Here is a 24,199-nt window from a genome sequence, read left to right on the forward strand (position 1 = left end):
AATAATACACACCGCAGCGAGGCGCCCTGATGCGACTACGCGCACAAGCGGCTACAGAAGTTATGAAACTGGCACAAAGATGGGCATCAAAGGGGGCACCGAAGGGCGGTACGGAAAGGGTTAAATGACCTTGGCCCCCTGATCGCACACTGCAGACATAGAGATCAGGGGGAACCACATCAAAGTCAGGCCACTCCAACCTGGCACAAATGTGTTCTGGGCATCAAAGTGGGCACATAGCCAATAGCCACAGATCTGAATAAGTAACCGGTGTTTTTCAGGGGTTAAACGACTGAGCCGCTGATCTGATAACCGCAGCACAAGACATCAGTCATCTCCCGGCTGCCGCGGATTATTGGGATATTTTATTTTACTCTCTAAACCTGTAAAAAACAGATAAAAGAAATTGCGGAATAATGTGACGTCATAATAAGAATAATAACTCTCCGGCTCCAATCCATGGCTCTCACTGACACTCCTGCTGTCTGAGAGCCTGACTCCGCCCCATCATGTGACCTATCACGCGGGCGTGACGTCACCACAGGTCCTTTCTCTGTGGAGTCGGTAGTGTGTTTCCTGCCGGGATCCGCAGGTCCTTGTGTATAAGATGGCAGTGGAGGCTGCAGTCCGGTACAGTGTGCCAGTGCAGGGCACACGCTGCAATAAGTGTCCTCTGTCTGTGGCGCTCTCACCTTTGTAGATCTCTGTGATGACGAGTGACCCTCAGAGCACAAAGCCTGTCACCATGGACGTAGAAGGCGAGTACCTAGCATGTACACCCCATTCACAGAGCCATCCGCTGAGGTGTGCCTGATACACACTCACATGCTAGATTATAGGTGCAGTCTGGTCTAGGGAGCTGGCGTTCTAATCATTTGTGAGGCGTGGGTTAATGCTGCCCCTAACCCAGAAACAATGTTCCCTGGGTACCCTCTAAGGCTGCCGTCACACCATCAGTATTTGGTCAGGATTTTACCTCAGTATTTGTAGCCAAAACCAGGAGTGGAACAATCAGGAAAAGTATAATAGAAACATATGCACCACTTCTGTATATATCACCCACTCCTGGTTTTGGCTTACAAATACTGAGGTAAAATACTGACCAAATACTGCTAGTGTGACGGCAGCCTCAGACCGTATTAATACTCTTCCAAAAGTAATGTTATCTATAAAAATGAAATCTGAGCAACAGAGACCCCAGTGAACCGCGCAGGTCGGCTAAAACACTAAAAAGTATCCATTGAACACTTCATTTGCCCCTTGGAGTCATATCTGTGGTGCACCCCGAGGTGTGCTCATCAGGGAGCCTTCCAACAAACATGGAGACATGTATTTGGTTACAGCCCAGTGCAGGTGGCCAACAGTGAACACAGAGTCATATATTTATCAGGTCCTATAAAGGAATCTGCGCATGTTTCAGTGCTGGATATTTCGCCCACATAGACCTGAAATGATCGTATCTGAAGAGGACTTTACACTGAATGGAAAATGACAAATGGCTCATGCACACTGATGGATTATGGGTCAGATTTACATAAAACTGCAATAGGGCTAGAGAGCTGTGTGAGCCCATTACTTCCATATGCTTTAGGGTGCGTTCACATTGCGTCTAGGGTCACGTTCATTCATCCCATCGGGGCATACGTCCGGACGTGTGCACCGACAGGGCCATACACTGTTACGGTGTGTGTAGACTGCGTCTGAGTAATGTCCTCCTTCCTTAGACGTACACTCCTGAAAATGATGCACGGCAGAGCTCACGTTCGCTCTGACATCGCCATTACAGCCTATAGCCCCGTCTACGCATACATCTGAACCCGGGGAAGTTCGGGTGCAGAAACACAATGTGACAGGATCCTTATTTTTATGCAGCATGCTCCCTGATGTATTTCTTTATCCATGCAGAGATACACATACAGTGCCTTGCGAAAGTATTCGGCCCCCTGGAACTTTTCAACTTTTCCCCATATTATGCTTCAGACATAAAGATACCAAATGTAAATTTTTGGTGAAGAATCAACAACAAGTGGAACACAATTGTGAAGTTGAATGAAATTTATTGGTTTTTTAAATTTTTGTGGAAATTAAAAAAAAGAAAAGTGCGGCGTGCAATATTATTTGTCCCCTTTAACTTAATACTTTGTTGCGCCACCTTTTGCTGCGAGTCGCTTGTGGTATGTCTCTATCAGTTTTGTACATCGAGAGACTGAACTTCTTGCCCATTCTTCCTTGGCAAACAGCTCGAGCTCAGTGAGGTTTGATGGAGATCGTTTGTGAACAGCAGTTTTCAGCTCTTTCCACAGATTCTCGATTGGATTGAGGTCTGGACTTTGACTTGGTCATTCTAACACCTGGATACGTTTATTTGTGAACCATTCCATTGTAGATTGTGCTTTATGTTTGGGATCATTGTCTTGTTGGAAGACAAATCTCCTTCCCAGTCTCAGATCTTTTGCAGACTCCTACAGGTTTTCTTCAAGAATGGTCCTGTATTTGGCTCCATCCATCTTCCCATTAATTTTAACCATCTTCCCTGTCCCTGCTGAAGAAAAGCAGGCCCAAACCATGATGCTGCCACCACCATGTTTGACAGTGGGGATGGTGTGTTCAGGGTGATGAGCTGTGTTGCCTTTACGCCAAACATATCGTTTGGCATTGTTGCCAAAAAGTTTGATTTTTGTTTCATCTGACCAGAGCACCTTCTTCCACATGTTTGGTGTGTCTCCCAGGTGGCTTGTTGCACTCTTTAAACAACACTTGTTATGGATATCTTTGAGAAATGGCTTTCTTCTTGCCACTCTTCCATAAAGGCCAGATTTGTGCAGTGTATGACTGATTGTTGTCCTATGGACAGACTGTCCCTCCTCAGCTGTAGATCTCTGCAGTTCATCCAGAGTGATCATGAGCCTCTTGGCTGCATCTCTGATAAGTTTTCTCCTTGTTTGAGATGAAAGTTTAGAGGGACGGCCGGGTCTTGGTAGATTTGCAGTGGTATGATACTTCTTCCATTTCAATATGATCGCTTGCACAGTGCTCCTTGGGATGTTTAAAGTTTTGGAAATCATTTTGTATCCAAATCTGGCTTTAAACTTCTCCACAACAGTATCACGGACCTGCCTGTTGTGTTGCTTGGTCTTCATGATGCTCTCTGTACTTCAAACAGAACCCTGAGACTATCACAGAGCAGGTGTATTTATACGGAGACTTGATTACACACAGGTGGATTATATTTATCATCATTAGGCATTTAGGACAACATTGGATCATTCAGAGATCCACCATGAACTTCTGGAGTGAGTTTACTGCACTGAAAGTAAAGGGGCCGAATAATATTGCATGTCCCACTTTTCAGTTTTTGAATTTCCACAAAAATTTAAAATAACCAATACATTTCGTTCAACTTTACAATTGTGTTCCACTTGTTGTTGATTCTTCACCAAAAATTTACATTTGGTATCTTTATGTTTGAAGCATGATATGTGGGAAAAGGTTGAAAAGTTCCAGGGGCTGAATACTTTCGCAAGGCACTGTAGACTGTACTGATCTTTACTAAAGTGCTGTACAGAGCCTGTGCCCAGTCAGCAGATTCTGGCACATAAAAAGTTAAACGTCCACATCAAGTCCTTAGATTCTACTGAGAATATTCCTCAAGGTCTAGCCCCATTAATTTGGATTTTACCATGCTTTGTTTTGGCTTACCAGTACATTACTGTATATCAGAGCTCCCTTGTAACAAGCCTTACACACATTCTAAGGCCTTTTTTTTTTTTTTCTGAAACGTGTTTCTATATGTATTTTCTTGAAATTTTCCTCCCCTTCTCATAAGCACCAAATTTAATCATAGGCCATCAAATATCTTAAAGGGGTTTACCTCTATTGTACCATGTGCCATCCCTACTAAAGGGCACCAATGAGGGATAAAACAATCTATACCCCCTCCTGTATCGGCACTGATCCAAAAATGTTGGCACTGCTATTCCCAGCCGGTTATTGACTGTGTTATGTCGCATGACTGCTGCAGCCAATTGGCTGATGATGATCGGCTGCAGCCTTTGCTATTTTGTCAGAACGGAAGGCTGCGGTAAGAAAATATGCATTGTTTTTATTTTCTAGCTCGGAGACCTACTTAACAATTTTCTAATACGACCGTATGATTCTTGATACAGTTGTCACTTTTGGAAGTTAGCTATACAGGACAAAATGAATCCGTGCATTAAAAGGACCAGTTCTAAATGTTCACATAAGGAAGGATAGCAACTTGCAGACCTCTTCTTGGTTACCATACTTTCTATGATTTATAACAGTACCTACATTTACATATTGTGTTTCACATGCTATTCTAGGCTTGTGGGACATCAACGATCGGTGCTTAGCTCCTTACGCTGAAGATGGTGAGCTTAAAAAAGCCGTTATAAAATCCATTGAACATAAAATAACAGAGCCGTCACTAGCAGTGGTTTCTTTTTTGGATGCCAAAGAAAATAAAGTCCCTGTGTCCCAGCTCTGTAAAGTCTCAGGCTCCAGTACCTCCGGGAACACATCCATGTTTGATGATGAAGACCTGGAGAAACCTCAGTTCCCAGACAGGAAACCTACAGCCCCTGCAGAAGACTTTCCGTTATCAAACACTGGAGTTTGTGTCCCTTACACCATCAATCGATATTTACGTGACTACCAGAGAGAAGGTGTCCAGTTCCTGTATGAACACTATGCACGATCCACAGGATGCATACTTGGAGATGACATGGGCCTTGGAAAGACAATACAGGTGTGTATTCAGTGTCATTGATTTTCTTGGTGTAGAATCTACATTAATTTGTCATACGTATAATAAAATAAGTTACTTGAACATATAGGTAACTTGTTTTATTATACGTGTGAAGTGCTAAAGATCTGTAGTACTAGGTGTCAATATGTATCCTACTGCAGGGGTCCCCAACTCCAGTCCTCAAGGCCCACCAACATGTCATGTTTTCAGGATTTCCTTAGTCTTGCCCAGGTAATAATTGCATCACCTGTGCAATGCAAAGGAAATCCTGAAAACATGACCTGTTGGTGGGCCTTGAGGACTGAAGTTGGGGACCCCTGTCCTACTGGAACAAGCCAAATCTCTGAGCACACTAGCTCCCATGGCATCTAGCTCTAAAGGTGGAATTTCGAGCTCCTGGCTCTTGGTGCAAAATCTGTAAGATATTCCCCAAATACCAGATGCCATTTATAATATTGGTGTCTCTTTCTCTCAACTGTGTTTGTAAAGTATGCTTTAGGGGTTCTAGTGTAACAAACTGTTTTTTTCACAATGGAAGCCAGACAGTCGAAACTAAAGGTCCTAGCCTATGTTGACCTCTGCAGTTATGGTTTAGGTTATAACAAAAGCTTAGACCTTGTGCCAAATCCGAATAATGGCTCAAAATGTTGCTATATAGACCCTGTACTTATAGTGGGATCGGTCAGGTTTTCGTCATTTTGACAACAGGGATAGCTCTGATTGATGCTTTATTCGTGCTGTCAAAAGTAACAAATATCTCAATGGATCCTAACCTAGATATACGCAGAGCATGATTTTACCACCAGTATTGAAGATATAACAGCTCTGGTCTAGAAATGACTCTTGGTTTTAAGAGGACCCATAGCTCTGAGGCTATGTTCACACATAGCGTCGGGTCCCTGCGGTTTCTCCCGCAGCGGATTTGATAAATCTGCAGGGCAAAACCGCTGTGGTTATCCCTGCAGATTTATCACGTTTTGTCTTGCGGTTTCCGCTTCGGGTTTTACTCCTGCACTTGTTTTACTATTGATGCTGCATATGCAACATCAATAGTAATGTTAAAAAAAAAAAAATGGTTGTACTCACCCTCTGACGTCCCGATCTCCTCAGCGCTGAACGCGGCGGTTCGGTTCCAAAGATGCTGTACGAGAAGGACCTTCGTGACGTCACGGTCATGTGACCGCAATGTCACCGCAGATCCTGCTCGCATAGCAACCTGAGACCGGACGGCCGCGTGCAGCACTGGGAGGTGAGTATATCATTATTTTTTATTTTAATTATTTTTTTTTTACCACAAATATGGTTCCCAGGGCCTGGAGGAGAGTCTCCTCTCTTCCACCCCAGGTAGCAACCGCACATTATCCGCTTACTACCCGCATGGTGGGCATAGCCCCATGCGCAAAGTAAGTGGATCAATGCATTTCTATGTGTACAGAATCGCTGCAATTCTGCACAAAGAAGTGACATGCTGCGGGTTGTAAACCGCTGCGTTTCTGCGCGTTTTTTCCCGCAGCATGTGCACAGCGGTTTGCGGTTTCCCATTGGTTTACATTATACTGTAAACGCATTGGAAACTGCTGCGGACCCGCAGCATCAAAATCGCCACGGTTCCACGGTAAAAATCGCAACGTGTGCACATAGCCTTATTTTTAAACATTGATAGGGAGTTACAGTATTTGAGCTCCTAGTAACCAGACATTTGTGACTGACGTGTTTATGCTAGAAAACCCCTTTGAGGCTATGTGCACACGTTCAGGATTTCTCGCAGAAAATTCCTGAGAAAAACCTGAAATTTTCTGCAAGAAATCTGCATTCGTTTTTGCCGCGTTTTTGATGCGTTTTTTCCCGGACATTTCCCAATGCATTTTGTAGTGGGAAATCCGCCCCAAAAAATGCAAAATTAATGAAAATGCTGCGTTTTTTTTACCGCGATGCGTTTTTTTAGCAGAAAAAAACGCATCATGTGCACAAAACATGCGGAATTCATTCTAAATGATGGGATGCTTATTGTATGCGTTTTTTTTGCGGTTTTATAGCGTTTTTATCGGGAAAAACCGTGAATAAACAGCAACGTGTGCACACAGCCTAAAGGTTTTTTTTTGTTTAAAAAAATACATTATTGTAAATTGACAAATATAACTATTTCTGCTTCTTTTTATTGGGTAATTATAAGATTTTTCAAAATCGCTGCTGTCAGATTACTGATACAAAATCCGTCCTAAACCCAGCAGCAGGATGGGTAATGTGAGTTGAGAAGGCTTTCCTGCTTTCTCTGGCATTAGCTATGTATATGAAAGCTGAGATAACTCGGCTGAAGCACAGCTCGGCTAGCTAGGTTGGCAATTGTGAGGAGAAGGGACGAAATGTGATGCAGCCTGGAAATATAATATTCCTGCTCATATACACTCTGTTAGACAACAATATCTCCCACAACTTTTATCTCCTCCCATCTGTCCTCCTCACTGATAACTTCTGTCCTAGCTGCCTGTGCTTCAGCTGAGATATTATCTCAGTTTTCATAGACACATTCCCTTCTCATTAATAATTTTACCTAGTTTAGATTATCTAAGACAGTTCAGGGTGATCAGTAAGTAACGGAAGCAATGGTGCAGTTGAGTGGGTATTGACGGATGGCATGTGGATCAAAAACCCCTTAATAAGAATGAAGGATAGGGTCTCGTATGTAGAAAAACTTTAAGAAGAAGGGGCCCTATAAAATTATAACTTTTATTGATCATTTTAAAAGACTGCACGAAAACAACCACACAAACACTACAAAAATGTTTAGCAGGAAAAAGAATATGTTATATATACGGTATGTATTTTTACCATTTAGCAACTCTGTTACCCCATAAAAAGAAAAAGGGGAAAAGGTATCTGAGCCTTTATGTAGCTCTATTCCTGCACATTAGTGAAAACCCAAATCTACTATATAAAGCTGAATGTGTGTGTGTGTGTGTGTGTGTGTGTGTGTGTATGTGTGTGTGTATGTCCGGGATTGGCATCTGCACCGTCGCAGCTACAGCCACAAAATTTTGCACAGTCACACGTCTGGACCCCGAGAGCGTCATAGTCTATATTGTGAGGCGAAATTTTAACCCCGCGCGTTGCAATTCACCAAACAATTTTGCCCCTATCTACATAATGGGGAAAAAAGTGAAAGGAAAAGTGTTGGAAGCGTCGCAGCTACAGCAACAAAATTTTGCACAGTCACACGTCTGGACCCTGAGAGCGTCATAGGCTACGCTGTGAGGTGAAATTTTAACCCCGCGCTTTCCAATTCACCAAACAATTTTGCCCCTATCTACATAATGGGGAAAAAAGTGAAAGGAAAAGTGTTGGAGGCGTCGCAGCTACAGAAACAAAATTTTGCACAGTCACACGTCTGGACCCCGAGACCGTCATAGGCTATTTTGTGAGGTGAAATTTTAACTCCGCGCTTTCCAATTCATCAAACTATTTTTCCCCTATCTACATAATGGGGAAAAGTGAAAGGAAAAGTGTTGGAGGCAAATTGACAGCTGCCAGATGTGAACAAAGGGGACTTAAAGAATGAGAGCGATGGCGCCAAAGAGTATATACCATACAGTTGCTAAGGTAGGACCCCGACATGGGATACTCACCACACACGGGGATATGAACACACACACAAAATGCGCCACACACTACTACGTGCTTGAACACATATACCACCCTCAGTGTTATGTTTGCTAATGACAGGTGTTATGAAGGCAATCCAGAAACACAGTGTGCTTAGCGATCAGAGCGCACACAGTGATCTGACAAATACCCAAAAATACAAGAACGAGCTCTGAGACGTGGAAACTCTGTAGACTGCACACCTGATCCTATCCTAAACACAACTAAAAGCGGCTGTGGATTGCGCCTAACAACTACCTAGGCAACTCGGCACAGCCTAAGAAACTAGCTAGCCTGAAGATAGAAAAATAGGCCTGACTTGCCCCAGAGAAATTCCCCAAAGGAAAAGGCAGCCCCCCACATATAATGACTGTGAGTAAGATGAAAAGACAAAACGTAGGGATGAAATAGATTCAGCAAAGTGGGGCCCGATATTCTAGGACAGAGCGAGGACAGTAAAGCGAACTTTGCAGTCTACAAAAAACCCTAAAGCAAAACCACGCAAAGGGGGCCAAAAAAAAACCACCGTGCCGAACTAACGGCACGGCGGTACACCCTTTGCGTCTCAGAGCTTCCAGCAAAACAAAAGACAAGCTGGACAGAAAAAAAGCAACAAAAAAGCAAAAAACACTTAGCTATACAGAGCAGCAGGTCACAGGAACAATCAGGAGAAGCTCAGATCCAACACTGAAACATTGACAAGGAGCAAGGATAGCAGCATCAGGCGGAGTTAAGTAATGAAGCAGTTAACGAGCTCACCAGAACACCTGAGGGAGGAAGCTCAGAAGCTGCAGTACCACTTGTGACCACAGGAGTGAATTCAGCCACAGAATTCACAACAGTACCCCCCCCTTGAGGAGGGGTCACCGAACCCTCACCAAAGCCCCCAGGCCGACCAGGATGAGCCGCATGAAAGGCACGAACAAGATCGGAAGCATGAACATCAGAGGCAAAAACCCAGGAATTATCTTCCTGAGCATAACCCTTCCATTTAACCAGATACTGGAGTTTCCGTCTAGAAACACGAGAATCCAAAATCTTCTCCACAATATACTCCAATTCCCCCTCCACCAAAACCGGGGCAGGAGGCTCAACAGATGGAACCATAGGTGCCACGTATCTCCGCAACAACGACCTATGGAATACATTATGTATGGAAAAGGAGTCTGGGAGGGTCAAACGAAAAGACACAGGATTGAGAACCTCAGAAATCCTATACGGACCAATAAAACGAGGTTTAAATTTAGGAGAGGAAACCTTCATAGGAATATGACGAGAAGATAACCAAACCAGATCCCCAACACGAAGTCGGGGACCCACACGGCGTCTGCGATTAGCGAAAAGTTGAGCTTTCTCCTGGGACAAGATCAAATTGTCCACTACCTGAGTCCAGATCTGCTGCAACCTATCCACCACAGAATCCACACCAGGACAGTCCGAAGACTCAACCTGTCCTGAAGAGAAACGAGGATGGAACCCAGAATTGCAAAAAAATGGAGAAACCAAGGTAGCCGAGCTGGCCCGATTATTAAGGGCGAACTCAGCCAACGGCAAAAAGGACACCCAATCATCCTGGTCTGCAGAAACAAAACATCTCAGATATGTTTCCAAGGTCTGATTGGTTCGTTCGGTCTGGCCATTAGTCTGAGGATGGAAAGCCGAGGAAAAGGATAGGTCAATGCCCATCCTACCACAAAAGGCTCGCCAGAACCTTGAAACAAACTGGGAACCTCTGTCAGAAACAATATTCTCAGGAATGCCATGCAACCGAACCACATGCTGAAAGAACAAAGGTACCAAATCAGAGGAGGAAGGCAATTTAGCCAAGGGCACCAGATGGACCATTTTAGAAAAGCGATCACAGACCACCCAAATGACTGACATCTTTTGAGAAACGGGAAGGTCAGAAATGAAATCCATCGAAATATGTGTCCAAGGCCTCTTTGGGACCGGCAAGGGCAAAAGCAACCCACTGGCACGAGAACAGCAGGGCTTAGCCCTAGCACAAATCCCACAGGACTGCACAAAAGTACGTACATCCCGTGACAGAGATGGCCACCAGAAGGATCTAGCCACTAACCTGCTAATGACAGGTGTTATGAAGGCAATCCAGAAACACAGTGTGCTTAGCGATCAGAGCGCACACAGTGATCTGACAAATACCCAAAAATACAAGAACGAGCTCTGAGACGTGGAAACTCTGTAGACTGCACACCTGATCCTATCCTAAACACAACTAAAAGCGGCTGTGGATTGCGCCTAACAACTACCTAGGCAACTCGGCACAGCCTAAGAAACTAGCTAGCCTGAAGATAGAAAAATAGGCCTGACTTGCCCCAGAGAAATTCCCCAAAGGAAAAGGCAGCCCCCACATATAATGACTGTGAGTAAGATGAAAAGACAAAACGTAGGGATGAAATAGATTCAGCAAAGTGGGGCCCGATATTCTAGGACAGAGCGAGGACAGTAAAGCGAACTTTGCAGTCTACAAAAAACCCTAAAGCAAAACCACGCAAAGGGGGCCAAAAAAAAACCACCGTGCCGAACTAACGGCACGGCGGTACACCCTTTGCGTCTCAGAGCTTCCAGCAAAACAAAAGACAAGCTGGACAGAAAAAAAGCAACAAAAAAGCAAAAAACACTTAGCTATACAGAGCAGCAGGTCACAGGAACAATCAGGAGAAGCTCAGATCCAACACTGAAACCTTGACAAGGAGCAAGGATAGCAGCATCAGGCGGAGTTAAGTAATGAAGCAGTTAACGAGCTCACCAGAACACCTGAGGGAGGAAGCTCAGAAGCTGCAGTACCACTTGTGACCACAGGAGTGAATTCAGCCACAGAATTCACAACACCTCAGCACACATTTCACCACACATACACCAACCTCTCCACATAAAAGTCGAAACACAAAAGTCGCCGCTCAAAACTCACCACGCGCAAAACTCGCCACATGCAAAAACTAGGCTCAGGCAAAACTTGCACATGCGGAAAAATTGCCACATGCACAAAATTTGCAACACATGCAAAAGTTGCCTCACACAAAACTTGCACATACTCAAAAGGCACCAGACATAAAACTCACCACGCGCAAAACTCGCCATGCGCAAAACTTGCTGCACACAACTTGCTACACTAACCTGTCACATGCAACTCGACACACAAAAAGTTGCTACACGCATGTTGCCACACAAAACTCAACTCACAAAAGTTGCTACATGCATGTCGCCACACACAACTCATCACACACAACTTGACAAACGAAACTCGCCCTAAAACACACACAAGTCTGGTATTAGCCGTCAAAAATAAAATTCTGATTAATAAGCAGACAAACTACAAGAGCAACAAATGTACCATATAGGAAATACGACAGCTGTCAGTCACATAACCTGTCTATTATTTGTATGTGTGAGCTAATATATACTGCCAGGGGGAGGGCTTCCTGTTGGCTGGGGATTTATCAGGCTGCCAATTTATCTTACAAATACTGAGGTAAAAATACTGAGCAAATAACGTGTTAACGAGGTCTAATACAGGAGATCACACAGGTATATACTATATACAGGGGAGATGACACACAGATATATAATATACACAGGAGATGTGACACACAGGTATATACTATATAAAGGAGGAGATGACATACAGGTACATACTATATACAGGAGGAGATGACATACAGGTATATACTATATACAGGAGGAGATGACACACAGGTATATACTATATACAGGAGCAGATTACCTACAGGTATATACTATATACAGGAGGAGATGACATACAGGTATATGCTATATATAGAAGATGACATACAGGTATATACTATATACAGGAGGAGATGAAACACAGATATATACTATATACAGGGGAGATGACACACAGGTATATACTATATATAGGAGGAGATGACATACAGGTATATACTATATATCGGAGGAGATGACATACAGGTATATTTTATATATAGGAGGAGATGACATACAGGTATATACTATATACAGGGGAGAGGACACACAGCAGGTATATACTATATACAGGGGAGATGACATACAGGTATATACTATATACAGGAGATGACATACAGGTGTATACTATATATAAGGGAGATGACAAACATGTATATACTGAGGTGAAAATGAGAGGTGTGAGGTGAAAATGAAAAGGTGTGAGTGCAAAATGAGAGGAGTGAGGGAAAATAGTGTAGTGATCGGAAAATGACAGATGTGAGGTCGAAATGACAAGTGTTAGGCGGGAATGAGAGGAGTGAGGGAGAAAATGAGAGATGTGAGGGGGAAAATTAAAGATGTGATTGGGAAAATGAGAGGCGTAATGGGAAAATAAGAGAAGTGACGTGCTATAACTAACCACAGATATTTACTATGCCCAGGCAACGCCGGGCTCTTCAGCTAGTCTACTATATAAAGCTGAATGTGTGTATGTGTGTGTGTGTGTGTGTGTGTGTGTGTGTGTATGTATGTCCGGGATTGGCATCTGCACCGTCGCAGCTACAGCCACAAAATTTTGCACAGTCACACGTCTGGACCCTGAGAGCGTCATAGGCTACGTTGTGAGGTGAAATTTTAACCCCGCGCTTTCCAATTCACCAAACAATTTTGCCCCTATCTACATAATGGGGAAAAAAGTGAAAGGAAAAGTGTTGGAGGCGTCGCAGCTACAGAAACAAAATTTTGCACAGTCAGACGTCTGGACCCTGAGAGCGTCATAGGCTACGTTGTGAGGTGAAATTTTAACCCCGCGCTTTCCAATTCACCAAACAATTTTGCCCCTATCTACATAATGGGGAAAAGTGAAAGGAAAAGTGTTGGAGGCAAATTGACAGCTGCCAGATGTGAACAAGGGGGACTTAAAGAATGAGAGCGATGGCGCCAAAGAGTATATACCGATCAGTTGCTAAGGTGGGGCCCCGAAATGAGATACTCACCACACATGGGGATATGAACACACACACAAAATGCGCCACACACTACCATGTGCTTGAACACATATACCACCCTCAGCACACATTTCACCACACATACACCAACCTCGCCACATAAAAGTCGAAACAAAAGTCGCCGCTCAATACTCACCACGCGCAAAACTCGCCACATGCAATAACTAGGCTCACGCAAAACTCGCCACAAGTGCAAAACTCACCTCCTGGAAAACTCGCCTCACACAAAACTTGCACACGCGGAAAAATTGCCACATGCACAAAATTTGCAACACATGCAAAAGTTGCCTCACACAAAACTTGCACATACTCAAAAGGCACCAGACATAAAACTCACCACGCGCAAAACTCGCCATGCGCAAAACTTGCTGCACACAACTTGCTACACTAACCTGTCACATGCAACTCGACACACAAAAAGTTGCTACACGCATGTTGCCACACAAAACTCATCTCACAAAAGTCGCTACATGCATGTCGCCACACACAACTCAACACACACAACTTGACAGATGAAACTCGCCCTAAAACACACACAAGTCTGGTATTGGCCTTCAAAAATAAAAATCTGATTAATAAGCAGACAAACTACAAGAGCAACAATGTACCATATAGGAAATACAGCAGCTGTCAGTCACATGACCTGTCTATTATGTGTATGTGTGAGCTAATATATACTGCCAGGGGTAGGGCTTCCTGTTGGCTGGGGATTTATCAGGCTGCCAATTTATCTTACAAATACTGAGGTAAAAATACTGAGCAAATAACGTGTTAACGAGGTCTAATACAGGAGATCACACAGGTATATATTATATAGAGGGGAGATGACACACAGATATATACTATATACAGGAGAGATGACACAGGTATATACTATATAGAGGAGGAGATGACATACAGGTACATACTATATACAGGAGGAGATGACATACAGGTATATACTATATACAGGAGGCGATGACACAGGTATATACTATATACAGGAGCAGATTACCTACAGATATATACTATATACAGGAGGAGATGACATACAGGTATATGCTATTTATAGAAGATGACATACAGGTATATACTATATACAGGAGGAGATGACACACAGATATATACTATATACAGGGGAGATGACACACAGGTATATATACTATATACAGGAGGAGATGACATACAGGTATATACTATATATAGAAGGAGATGACATACAGGTATATACTATATATAGAAGGAGATGACATACAGGTATATACTATATATAGGAGGAGATGACATACAGGTATATACTATATAGGAGGAGATGACATACAGGTATATACTATATATCGGAGGAGATGACATACAGGTATATACTATATATAGGAGGAGATGACATACAGGTATATACTATATACAGGGGAGATGACACACAGCAGGTATATACTATATACAGGGGAGATGACATACAGGTATATACTATATACAGGAGATGACATACAGTTGTATACTATATATAAGGGAGATGACAAACATGTATATACTGAGGTGAAAATGAGAGGTGTGAGGTGAAAATGAAAAGGTGTGAGTGCAAAATGAGATGAGTGAGGGAAAATAGTGTAGTGATCGGAAAATGACAGATGTGAGGTCGAAATGACAAGTGTTAGGCGGGAATGAGAGGAGTGAGGGAGAAAATGAGAGATGTGAGGGGGAAAATTAAAGATGTGATTGGGAAAATGAGAGGCGTGATGGGAAAATAAGAGAAGTGAGGTGCTATAACTAACCACAGATATTTACTATGCCCAGGCAACGCCGGGCTCTTCAGCTAGTCTAATATATAAAGCTGAATGTGTGTGTGTATGTATGTGTGCGTGTATGTCCGGGATTGGCATCTGCACCGTCGCAGCTACAGCCACAAAATTTTGCACAGCCACACGTCTGGACCCGGAGAGCGTCATAGGCTATGTTGTGAGGCGAAATTTTAAACCCGCGCTTTCCAATTCACCAAACAATTTTGCCCCTATCTACATAATGGGGAAAAAGTGAAAGGAAAAGTGTTGGAGGCGTCGCAGCTACAGCCACAAAATTTTGCACAGTCACACGTCTGGACCACGAGAGCGTCATAGGCTATGTTGTGAGGTGAAATTTTAACCCCGCGCTTTCCAATTCACCAAACAATTTTACCCCTATCTACATAATGGGGAAAAAGTGAAAGGAAAAGTGTTGGAGGCAAATTGACAGCTGCCAGATGTGAACAAGGGGGACTTAAAGAATGAGAGCGATGGCGCCAAAGAGTATATACCGTACAGTTGCCAAGGTGGGGCCCCGACATGGGATACTCACCACACACAGGGATATGAACACACAAAATGCGACACACACTACCACGTGCTTGAACACATATCACCCTCAGCACACATTTCACCACACATACTCCATCCCCGCCACATAAAAGTCGAAACACAAAAGTCGCCGCTCAAAACTCGCCACGCGCAAAACTCACCACATGCAAGACTAGGCTCACGCAAAACTCGCCACATGTGCAAAACTCACCTCATGGGAAAACTCGCCACACACAAAACTTGCACCCACGGAAAAATTGCCACATGCACAAAAGTTGCAACACATGCAAAAGTTGCCTCACACAAAACTTGCACATACTCAAAAGGCACCACACATAAAACTCGCCACGCGCAAAACTCGCCATGCGCAAAACTTGCTGCACACAACTTGCTACACTAACCTGTCAAATGCAACTCGACACAAAAAGTTGCTACACGCATGTCGCCACACAAAACTCATCTCACAAAAGTTGCTACATGTATGTCGCCACACGCAACTCAACACACACAACTTGACGCACGAAACTCGCCCTAAAACACACACAAGTCTGGTATCCTTCAAAAATAAAAATCTGATTAATAAGCAGACAAACTACAAGAGCAACAACTGTACCATATAGGATATCCGGCAGCTGTGAGTCACATGACCTGTCTATTATGGGTATGTGTGAGCTAATATATACTGCCAGGGGGGAGGGCTTCCTGTTGGCTGGGGATTTATCAGGCTGCCAATTTAGCTTACAAATACTGAGGTAAAAATACTGACCAAATAACGTGTGAACGAGGTCTAATACAGGAGGAGATGACACACAGGTATATACTATATGCAGGGGAGATGGCACACAGATATATACTATATACAGGAGAGATGACACACAGGTATATACTATATAGAGGAGGAGATGACATTCAGGTACATATATATACAGGAGGAGATGACATACAGGTATATACTATATAGAGGAGGAGATGACATACAGGTACATACTATATACAGGAGGAGATGACATACAGGTATATACTACATACAGGTATATACTATATACAGGAAGAGATGACACACAGGTATATACTATATACAGGAGCACATGAGCTACAGGTATATACTATATACAGGAGGAGATGACATACAGGTATATACTATATACAGGAGGAGATGACACACAGATACAGTGGGGCAAAAAAGTATTTAGTCAGTCAGCAATAGTGCAAGTTCCACCACTTAAAAAGATGAGAGGCGTCTGTAATTTACATCATAGGTAGACCTCAACTATGGGAGACAAACTGAGAAAAAAAAATCCAGAAAATCACATTGTCTGTTTTTTTATAATTTTTTTTGCATATTATGGTGGAAAATAAGTATTTGGTCAGAAGCAAACAATTAAGATTTCTGGCTCTCACAGACCTGTAACTTCTTCTTTAAGAGTCTCCTCTTTCCTCCACTCATTACCTGTAGTAATGGCACCTGTTTAAACTTGTTATCAGTATAAAAAGACACCCTCAAACAGTCTGACTCCAAACTCCACTATGGTGAAGACCAAAGAGCTGTCAAAGGACACCAGGAACAAAATTGTAGCCCTGCACCAGGCTGGGAAGACTGAATCTGCAATAGCCAACCAGCTTGGAGTGAAGAAATCAACAGTGGGAGCAATAATTAGAAAATGGAAGACATACAAGACCACTGATAATCTCCCTCGATCTGGGGCTCCACGCAAAATCCCACCCCGTGGGGTCAGAATGATCACAAGAACGGTGAGCAAAAATCCCAGAACCACGCGGGGGGACCTAGTGAATGAACTGCAGAGAGCTGGGACCAATGTAACAAGGCCTACCATAAGTAACACACTACGCCACCATGGACTCAGATCCTGCAGTGCCAGACGTGTCCCACTGCTTAAGCCAGTACATGTCCGGGCCCGTCTGAAGTTTGCTAGAGAGCATTTGGATGATCCAGAGGAGTTTTGGGAGAATGTCCTATGGTCTGATGAAACCAAACTGGAACTGTTTGGTAGAAACACAACTTGTCGTGTTTGGAGGAAAAAGAATACTGAGTTGCATCCATCAAACACCATACCTACTGTAAAGCATGGTGGTGGAAACATCATGCTTTGGGGCTGTTTCTCTGCAAAGGGGCCAGGACGACTGATCCAGGTACATGAAAGAATGAATGGGGCCATGTATCGTGAGATTTTGAGTGCAAACCTCCTTCTATCAGCAAGGGCATTGAAGATGAAACGTGGCTGGGTCTTTCAACATGAAAATGATCCAAAGCACACCGCCAGGGTAACAAAAGAGTGGCTTCGTAAGAAGCATTTCAAGGTCCTGGAGTGGCCTAGCCAGTCTCCAGATCTCAACCCTATAGAAAACCTTTGGAGGGAGTTGAAAGTCCGTGTTGCCTAGCGAAAAGCCAAAAACATCACTGCTCTAGAGGAGATCTGCATGGAGGAATGGGCCAACATACCAACAACAGTGTGTGGCAACCTTGTGAAGACTTACAGAAAACGTTTGACCTCTGTCATTGCCAACAAAGGATATATAACAAAATATTGAGATGATATTTTGTTTCTGACCAAATACTTATTTTCCACCAAAATATGCAAATAAAATGTTAAAAAAACAGACAATGTGATTTTCTGGATTTTTTTTTCTCAGTTTGTCTCCCATAGTTGAGGTCTACCTATGATGTAAATTACAGACGCCTCTCATCTTTTCAAGTGGTGGAACTTGCACTATTGCTGACTGACTAAATACTTTTTTGCCCCACTGTATATACTATATACAAGGGAGATGACACACAGGTATATACTATATACAGGAGGAGATGACATACAGGTGTATACTATATATAGGAGGAGATGACATACAGGTATATACTATATACAGGGGAGATGACACAGGTATATACTATATACAGGAGATGACATGCAGGTGTATACTATATATAAGGGAGATGACAAACATGTATATACTGATGTGAAAATGAGAGGTGTGAGGTGAAAATGAAAAGGTGTGAGTGCAAAATGAGATGAGTGAGGGAAATAGTGGAGTGATCGGAAAATGACAGATGTGAGGTCGAAATGACAAGTGTTAGGGGGGAATGAGAGGAGTGAGGGGGAAAATGAGAGGTGTGAGGGAGAAAATGAGAGATGTCAGAGGAAAAATGAAAGATGTGAAGGGGAAAATGAGAGGCGTAATGGGAAAATAAGAGAAGTGAGGTGCTATAACTAACCACAGATATTTACTATGCCCAGGCAACGCCGGGCTCTTCAGCTAGTTGTGAATAAAGTGCAAAATTAGTGCACTAAAATTCCCATTTGTGGCAAAGCTCATTAGATGGTCGATATTGACTTTTCGGATTGCTACTTTCAATAGATGGCACTAGAGTTCTAGTCCTCTTACCCTCTGAGGAGACAATTTGCATACAAAAAAGGTTAATTTGGCATTTAAATTGGGATCCTCAATGAGAACTGAGACTGAGTGAATTATGACAATATCTGTTCTGTGTTGAGAAATATTTTGGTGCTATATAACAAGCAGCAAATAGGATTTATTTTGTGTTCTGATGTAAGATTTGACTACTGAATATTGAAATAAAATTGTGACGCTGATTCGGGATAGTCTAGGAGTCTGAGGTGAAAAGCCAGCAGGGTATGTCATAAACAGAGGGAAGAGACATAAGGTACCGTCACACATAACGATATCGTTAACAATATCGTTGCTTTTTGTGATGTAGCAACGATATCGTTAAGGAAATCGTTATGAGTGACAGCGACCAACGATCAGGCCCCTGCTGGGAGTTCGTTGGTCGCTGAGGAAAGTCCAGAACTTTATTTTGTCGCTGGATCTCTCGCTGACATCGCTGGATCGGCGTGTGTGACGCCGATCCAGCGATGTCTTCACTGGTAACAAGGGTAAACATCGGGTTACTAAGCGCAGGGCCGCGCTTAGTAACCCGATGTTTACCCTCGTTACCAGCGTAAACGTTAAAAAAACAAACACTACATACTTACCTTCTGCTGTCTGTCCCCGGCGCTGTGCTTCTCTGCACTCCTCCTGCATCCTGTGTCAGCGCCGGCCAGCCGGAAAGCAGAGCGGTGACGTCACCGCTCTGCTTCCCGGCTGACCGGCGCTGACAGTGCAGAGGAAAGCAGAGTGCCGGAGGACAGACAGCTGAAGGTAAGTATGTAGTGTTTGTTTTTTTAACGTTTACGCTGGTAACCAGGGTAAACATCAGGTTACTAAGCGCGGCCCTGCGCTTAGTGACCCGATGTTTACCCTGGTTACCGGGGACCTCGGGATCGTTGGTCGCTGGAGAGCTGTCTGTGTGACAGCTCTCCAGCGACCAAACAGCGACGCTGCAGCGATCGACATCGTTGTCGGTATCGCTGCAGTTTCTCTTAGTGTGACGGTACCCTAAGGCCTAGTCAGGTACAGTGGGGCAAAAAAGTATTTAGTCAGTCAGCAGTAGTGCAAGTTCCACCACTTAAAAAGATGAGAGGCGTCTGTAATTTACATCATAGGTAGACCTCAACTATGGGAGACAAACTGAGAAAAAAAAACAGAAAATCACATTGTCTGTTTTTTTATCATTTTTTTTGCATATTATGGTGGAAAATAAGTATTTGGTCAGAAACAAACAATCAAGATTTCTGGCTCTCACAGACCAGTAACTTCTTCTTTAAGAGTAACCTCTTTCCTCCACTCATTACCTGTAGTAATGGCACCTGTTTAAACTTGTTATCAGTATAAAAAGACACCTGTGCACACCCTCAAACAGTCTGACTCCAAACTCCACTATGGTGAAGACCAAAGAGCTGTCAAAGGACACCAGAAACAAAATTGTAGCCCTGCACCAGGCTGGGAAGACTGAATCTGCAATAGCCAACCAGCTTGGAGTGAAGAAATCAACAGTGGGAGCAATAATTAGAAAATGGAAGACATACAAGACCACTGATAATCTCCCTCGATCTGGGGCTCCACGCAAAATCCCACCCCGTGGGGTCAGAATGATCACAAGAACGGTGAGCAAAAATCCCAGAACCACGCGGGGGGACGTAGTAAATGAACTGCAGAGAGCTGGGACCAATGTAACAAGGCCTACCATAAGTAACACACTACGCCACCATGGACTCAGATCCTGCAGTGCCAGACGTGTCCCACTGCTTAAGCCAGTACATGTCCGGGCCCGTCTGAAGTTTGCTAGAGAGCATTTGGATGATCCAGAGGAGTTTTGGGAGAATGTCCTATGGTCTGATGAAACCAAACTGGAACTGTTTGGTAGAAACACAACTTGTTGTGTTTGGAGGAAAAATAATACTGAGTTGCATCCATCAAACACCATACCTACTGTAAAGCATGGTGGTGGAAACATCATGCTTTGGGGCTGTTTCTCTGCAAAGGGGCCAGGACGACTGATCCGGGTACATGAAAGAATGAATGGGGCCATGTATCGTGAGATTTTGAGTGCAAACCTCCTTCCATCAGCAAGGGCATTGAAGATGAAACGTGGCTGGGTCTTTCAACATGACAATGATCCAAAGCACACCGCCAGGGCAACGAAGGAGTGGCTTCGTAAGAAGCATTTCAAGGTCCTGGAGTGGCCTAGCCAGTCTCCAGATCTCAACCCTATAGAAAACCTTTGGAGGGAGTTGAAAGTCCGTGTTGCCAAGCGAAAAGCCAAAAACATCTCTGCTCTAGAGGAGATCTGCATGGAGGAATGGGCCAACATACCAACAACAGTGTGTGGCAACCTTGTGAAGACTTACAGAAAACGTTTGACCTCTGTCATTGCCAACAAAGGATATATTACAAAGTATTGAGATGAAATTTTGTTTCTGACCAAATGCTTATTTTCCACCATAATATGCAAATAAAATGTTAAAAAAACAGACAATGTGATTTTCTGGATTTTTTTTTCTCAGTTTGTCTCCCATAGTTGAGGTCTACCTATGATGTAAATTACAGACGCCTCTCATCTTTTTAAGTGGTGGAACTTGCACTATTGCTGACTGACTAAATACTTTATTGCCCCACTGTATATATTTATACATATAAATGAGATCCCCTCTGAGACATCTTTTTTCTAAGCTAAACAAGCCCAACTTTTCTAACCTCTCTTCATATGAGAGGCCTTCCAGTCTTTGTAATACTCTACTTGCCCAGCTTTGAACTGACTTTAATTTCTGAATGTCCTTTTTAAAATGTGGAACCCAAAACTGGATCCTATATTTTAGATGTGCCCTCACCAGTGATTTATAAAGGGTAATAATACGTTGGGATTGCAGAATTTTTGCTTTTTTTTATACACACTAAAACAATGTTTGCTTTTGTCTCTGCTGCTTGACATTGAGTACTGCTGCTCAGCTTACTTGTAACCAGAACACCCAAGTCCTTCTCCTGTTCTGTAGTCCCGATTGTACTCCCATTTAATGTATATGCAGCAATAGGATTACTCCGTCCTAGGTGCATTACTTTTCATTTATCTATATTAAATCTAATTTGCCAAGTGTTTGCCCATTCAGTCGTCCTATTTAGATCGTTTTGAAGTTTTGTAATGTGAAGGTCAGATTTTAATATCTTAGGCTACGTTCACATTTGCGTTGTTGTGTGCTGCGTCGGCCACGTAAAAACGCATGCAAAACGCTGCGTTTTGTGACGCATGCGTTCATTTTTATAGCGCAAAAAAAATGCAACAAGCAGCGTCCTCTGCGCCCTGACGCTTGCGCCCAAAAAACACATGCGTCACAAAACGCAACAAAACGCATGTCCATGCGCCCCCCCATGTTAAATATAGGGGCGCATGCGTCGCCGCGGTGGCGCCCGACGCACCGCAAATGTGAACGTAACCTTGCATAGTTTTGTGTCATCAGCAAAGACTGACACTTTACTTTTAATCCCTTCCACAAGTTCATTAATAAAGAGGTTAAAAATAATCGGTCCTAGCACAGATCCCTGTGGTACACCACTGCTGACTATATCCCATTTAGAGAACGTAACATTTATGACAACTTTGTTTCCTGTCATTTAGCCAATTCCTTACCCATCTGCATATAGTTTCCCCCAGTCCCTGCTTCTGTAGCTTCAGTATAAGGCTGTTATGTGGAACTGTATCAAATGCCTTTGCTAAGTCCAGATAAATTACATCAGCCACATTACCTACATCCAGACTTGCACTTACCTCCTCATAGAAACCCAACATGTTAGTTAGACACGACTTATTCTTCATGAATCCATGATGGCTGTCAGTTATTAAATTATTCTCTTCAATATATTTCTGCACGTCATCTCTTATGATGCCCTCAAAAATTTTGCACACTACTGATGTCAGGCTTACCAGACGGTAGTTGCCTGGATCCACCTTCTTACCTTCTTAAATATTGGTACCACGTGAGCCATCCTCCAATCCTGTGGCACCCAGGACCCCAGTATAAGGCGAGACCCATAATTTTGCCACAAAAAACTGGGAAAACTTATTAACTCGAGTATTAGCCTAGAGTGGGAAATGCAGCAGCTACTGGTAAATTTCAAAAATAAAAATTGATACGAATAAGAGTAAAATTACGGTAATTGAGACATCATAAGTGTAAATGTTTTTTAATATCCATATTGAATCAGGAGCCCCATATAATGCTCCATACAGTTCATGATGGGTCTCATAAAATGCTCCATACAAAAAATATGCCCCATATAATGCTGCATAAAAGGTTAATAGTGGCCCCATAAGATGCTCCATAGAATAATATGCCTCATGTAATGCTCCATAAAGGTTAATGGCCCCATAAGATGCTCCATATACTAATATGCCCCATATGCTGCTCCATAAAGGTTCATGGCCCCATAACATGCTCCATGGAATAATGCGCCCCATATGCTGCTCCATAAAGGTTGATGGCCCCATAAGATGCTCCACAGAATAATATGCCCCATATTCTGCTCCATAAAGGTTGATGGCCCCATAACATGCTCCATAGAATAATATGCCCCATATGCTGTTCCATAAAGGTTGATGGCCCCATAAGATGCACCATAGAATAATATGCCCCAGATGCTGCTCCATAAAGGTTGATGGCCCCATTAGATGCCCCATAGAATAATATGCCCCATATAATGCTCCATAAAAGTTGATGGCGCCATAAGATGCTCCACAGAATAATGTGCCCCATATGCTGCTCCATAAAGGTTGATGGTCCCATAAGATGTTCCATAGAATAATATGCCCCACATGCTGCTGCTGCTGCGATAAAAAAGAACATACTCACCTCTCGTCGCTGTGAGCCAAGTGCCGGTGTCTTGAGCAGGCGGAGACACCGGCGCGCTATGGGGGCCAGGTGCCGATGTCGCCACTGGCTCAGGCCCCCAGCACTTGCGATATTCACCTGTCCCTGTTCCACCGCTGCGCGCCGCTGTGTCTTCCGGGTCTCTGCAGTGACTGTTCAGGCAGAGGGCGGCATGCACACTAAACATGTCATCGCTCCCTCTGACTTGAACATCACAGCCAGAGGACGCGGAAGACACAGTGCGGCGGTGGA

General features: G+C 43.4%; 1 protein-coding gene across 1 annotated transcript in view; it reads left to right on the forward strand.

Annotated features, from left to right (window-relative positions):
- Nucleotides 1-531: 531 nt before the first annotated feature.
- ERCC6L2 (ERCC excision repair 6 like 2) overlaps nucleotides 532-24,199 on the forward strand; it is a 271,617-nt gene continuing 247,949 nt past the window's right edge. Inside the window, exons 1-2 of the mRNA XM_069762035.1 lie at nucleotides 532-758; nucleotides 4,344-4,768. Of these exons, the coding sequence (XP_069618136.1) occupies nucleotides 710-758; nucleotides 4,344-4,768 (474 nt within the window). The 5' untranslated portion in view covers nucleotides 532-709. The remainder of the gene's footprint in view (nucleotides 759-4,343; nucleotides 4,769-24,199) is intronic.

The sequence above is a fragment of the Ranitomeya imitator genome, chromosome 1 (genome assembly GCF_032444005.1).
Source record: "Ranitomeya imitator isolate aRanImi1 chromosome 1, aRanImi1.pri, whole genome shotgun sequence".
NCBI classification, from domain to species: Eukaryota; Metazoa; Chordata; class Amphibia; order Anura; family Dendrobatidae; genus Ranitomeya; species Ranitomeya imitator.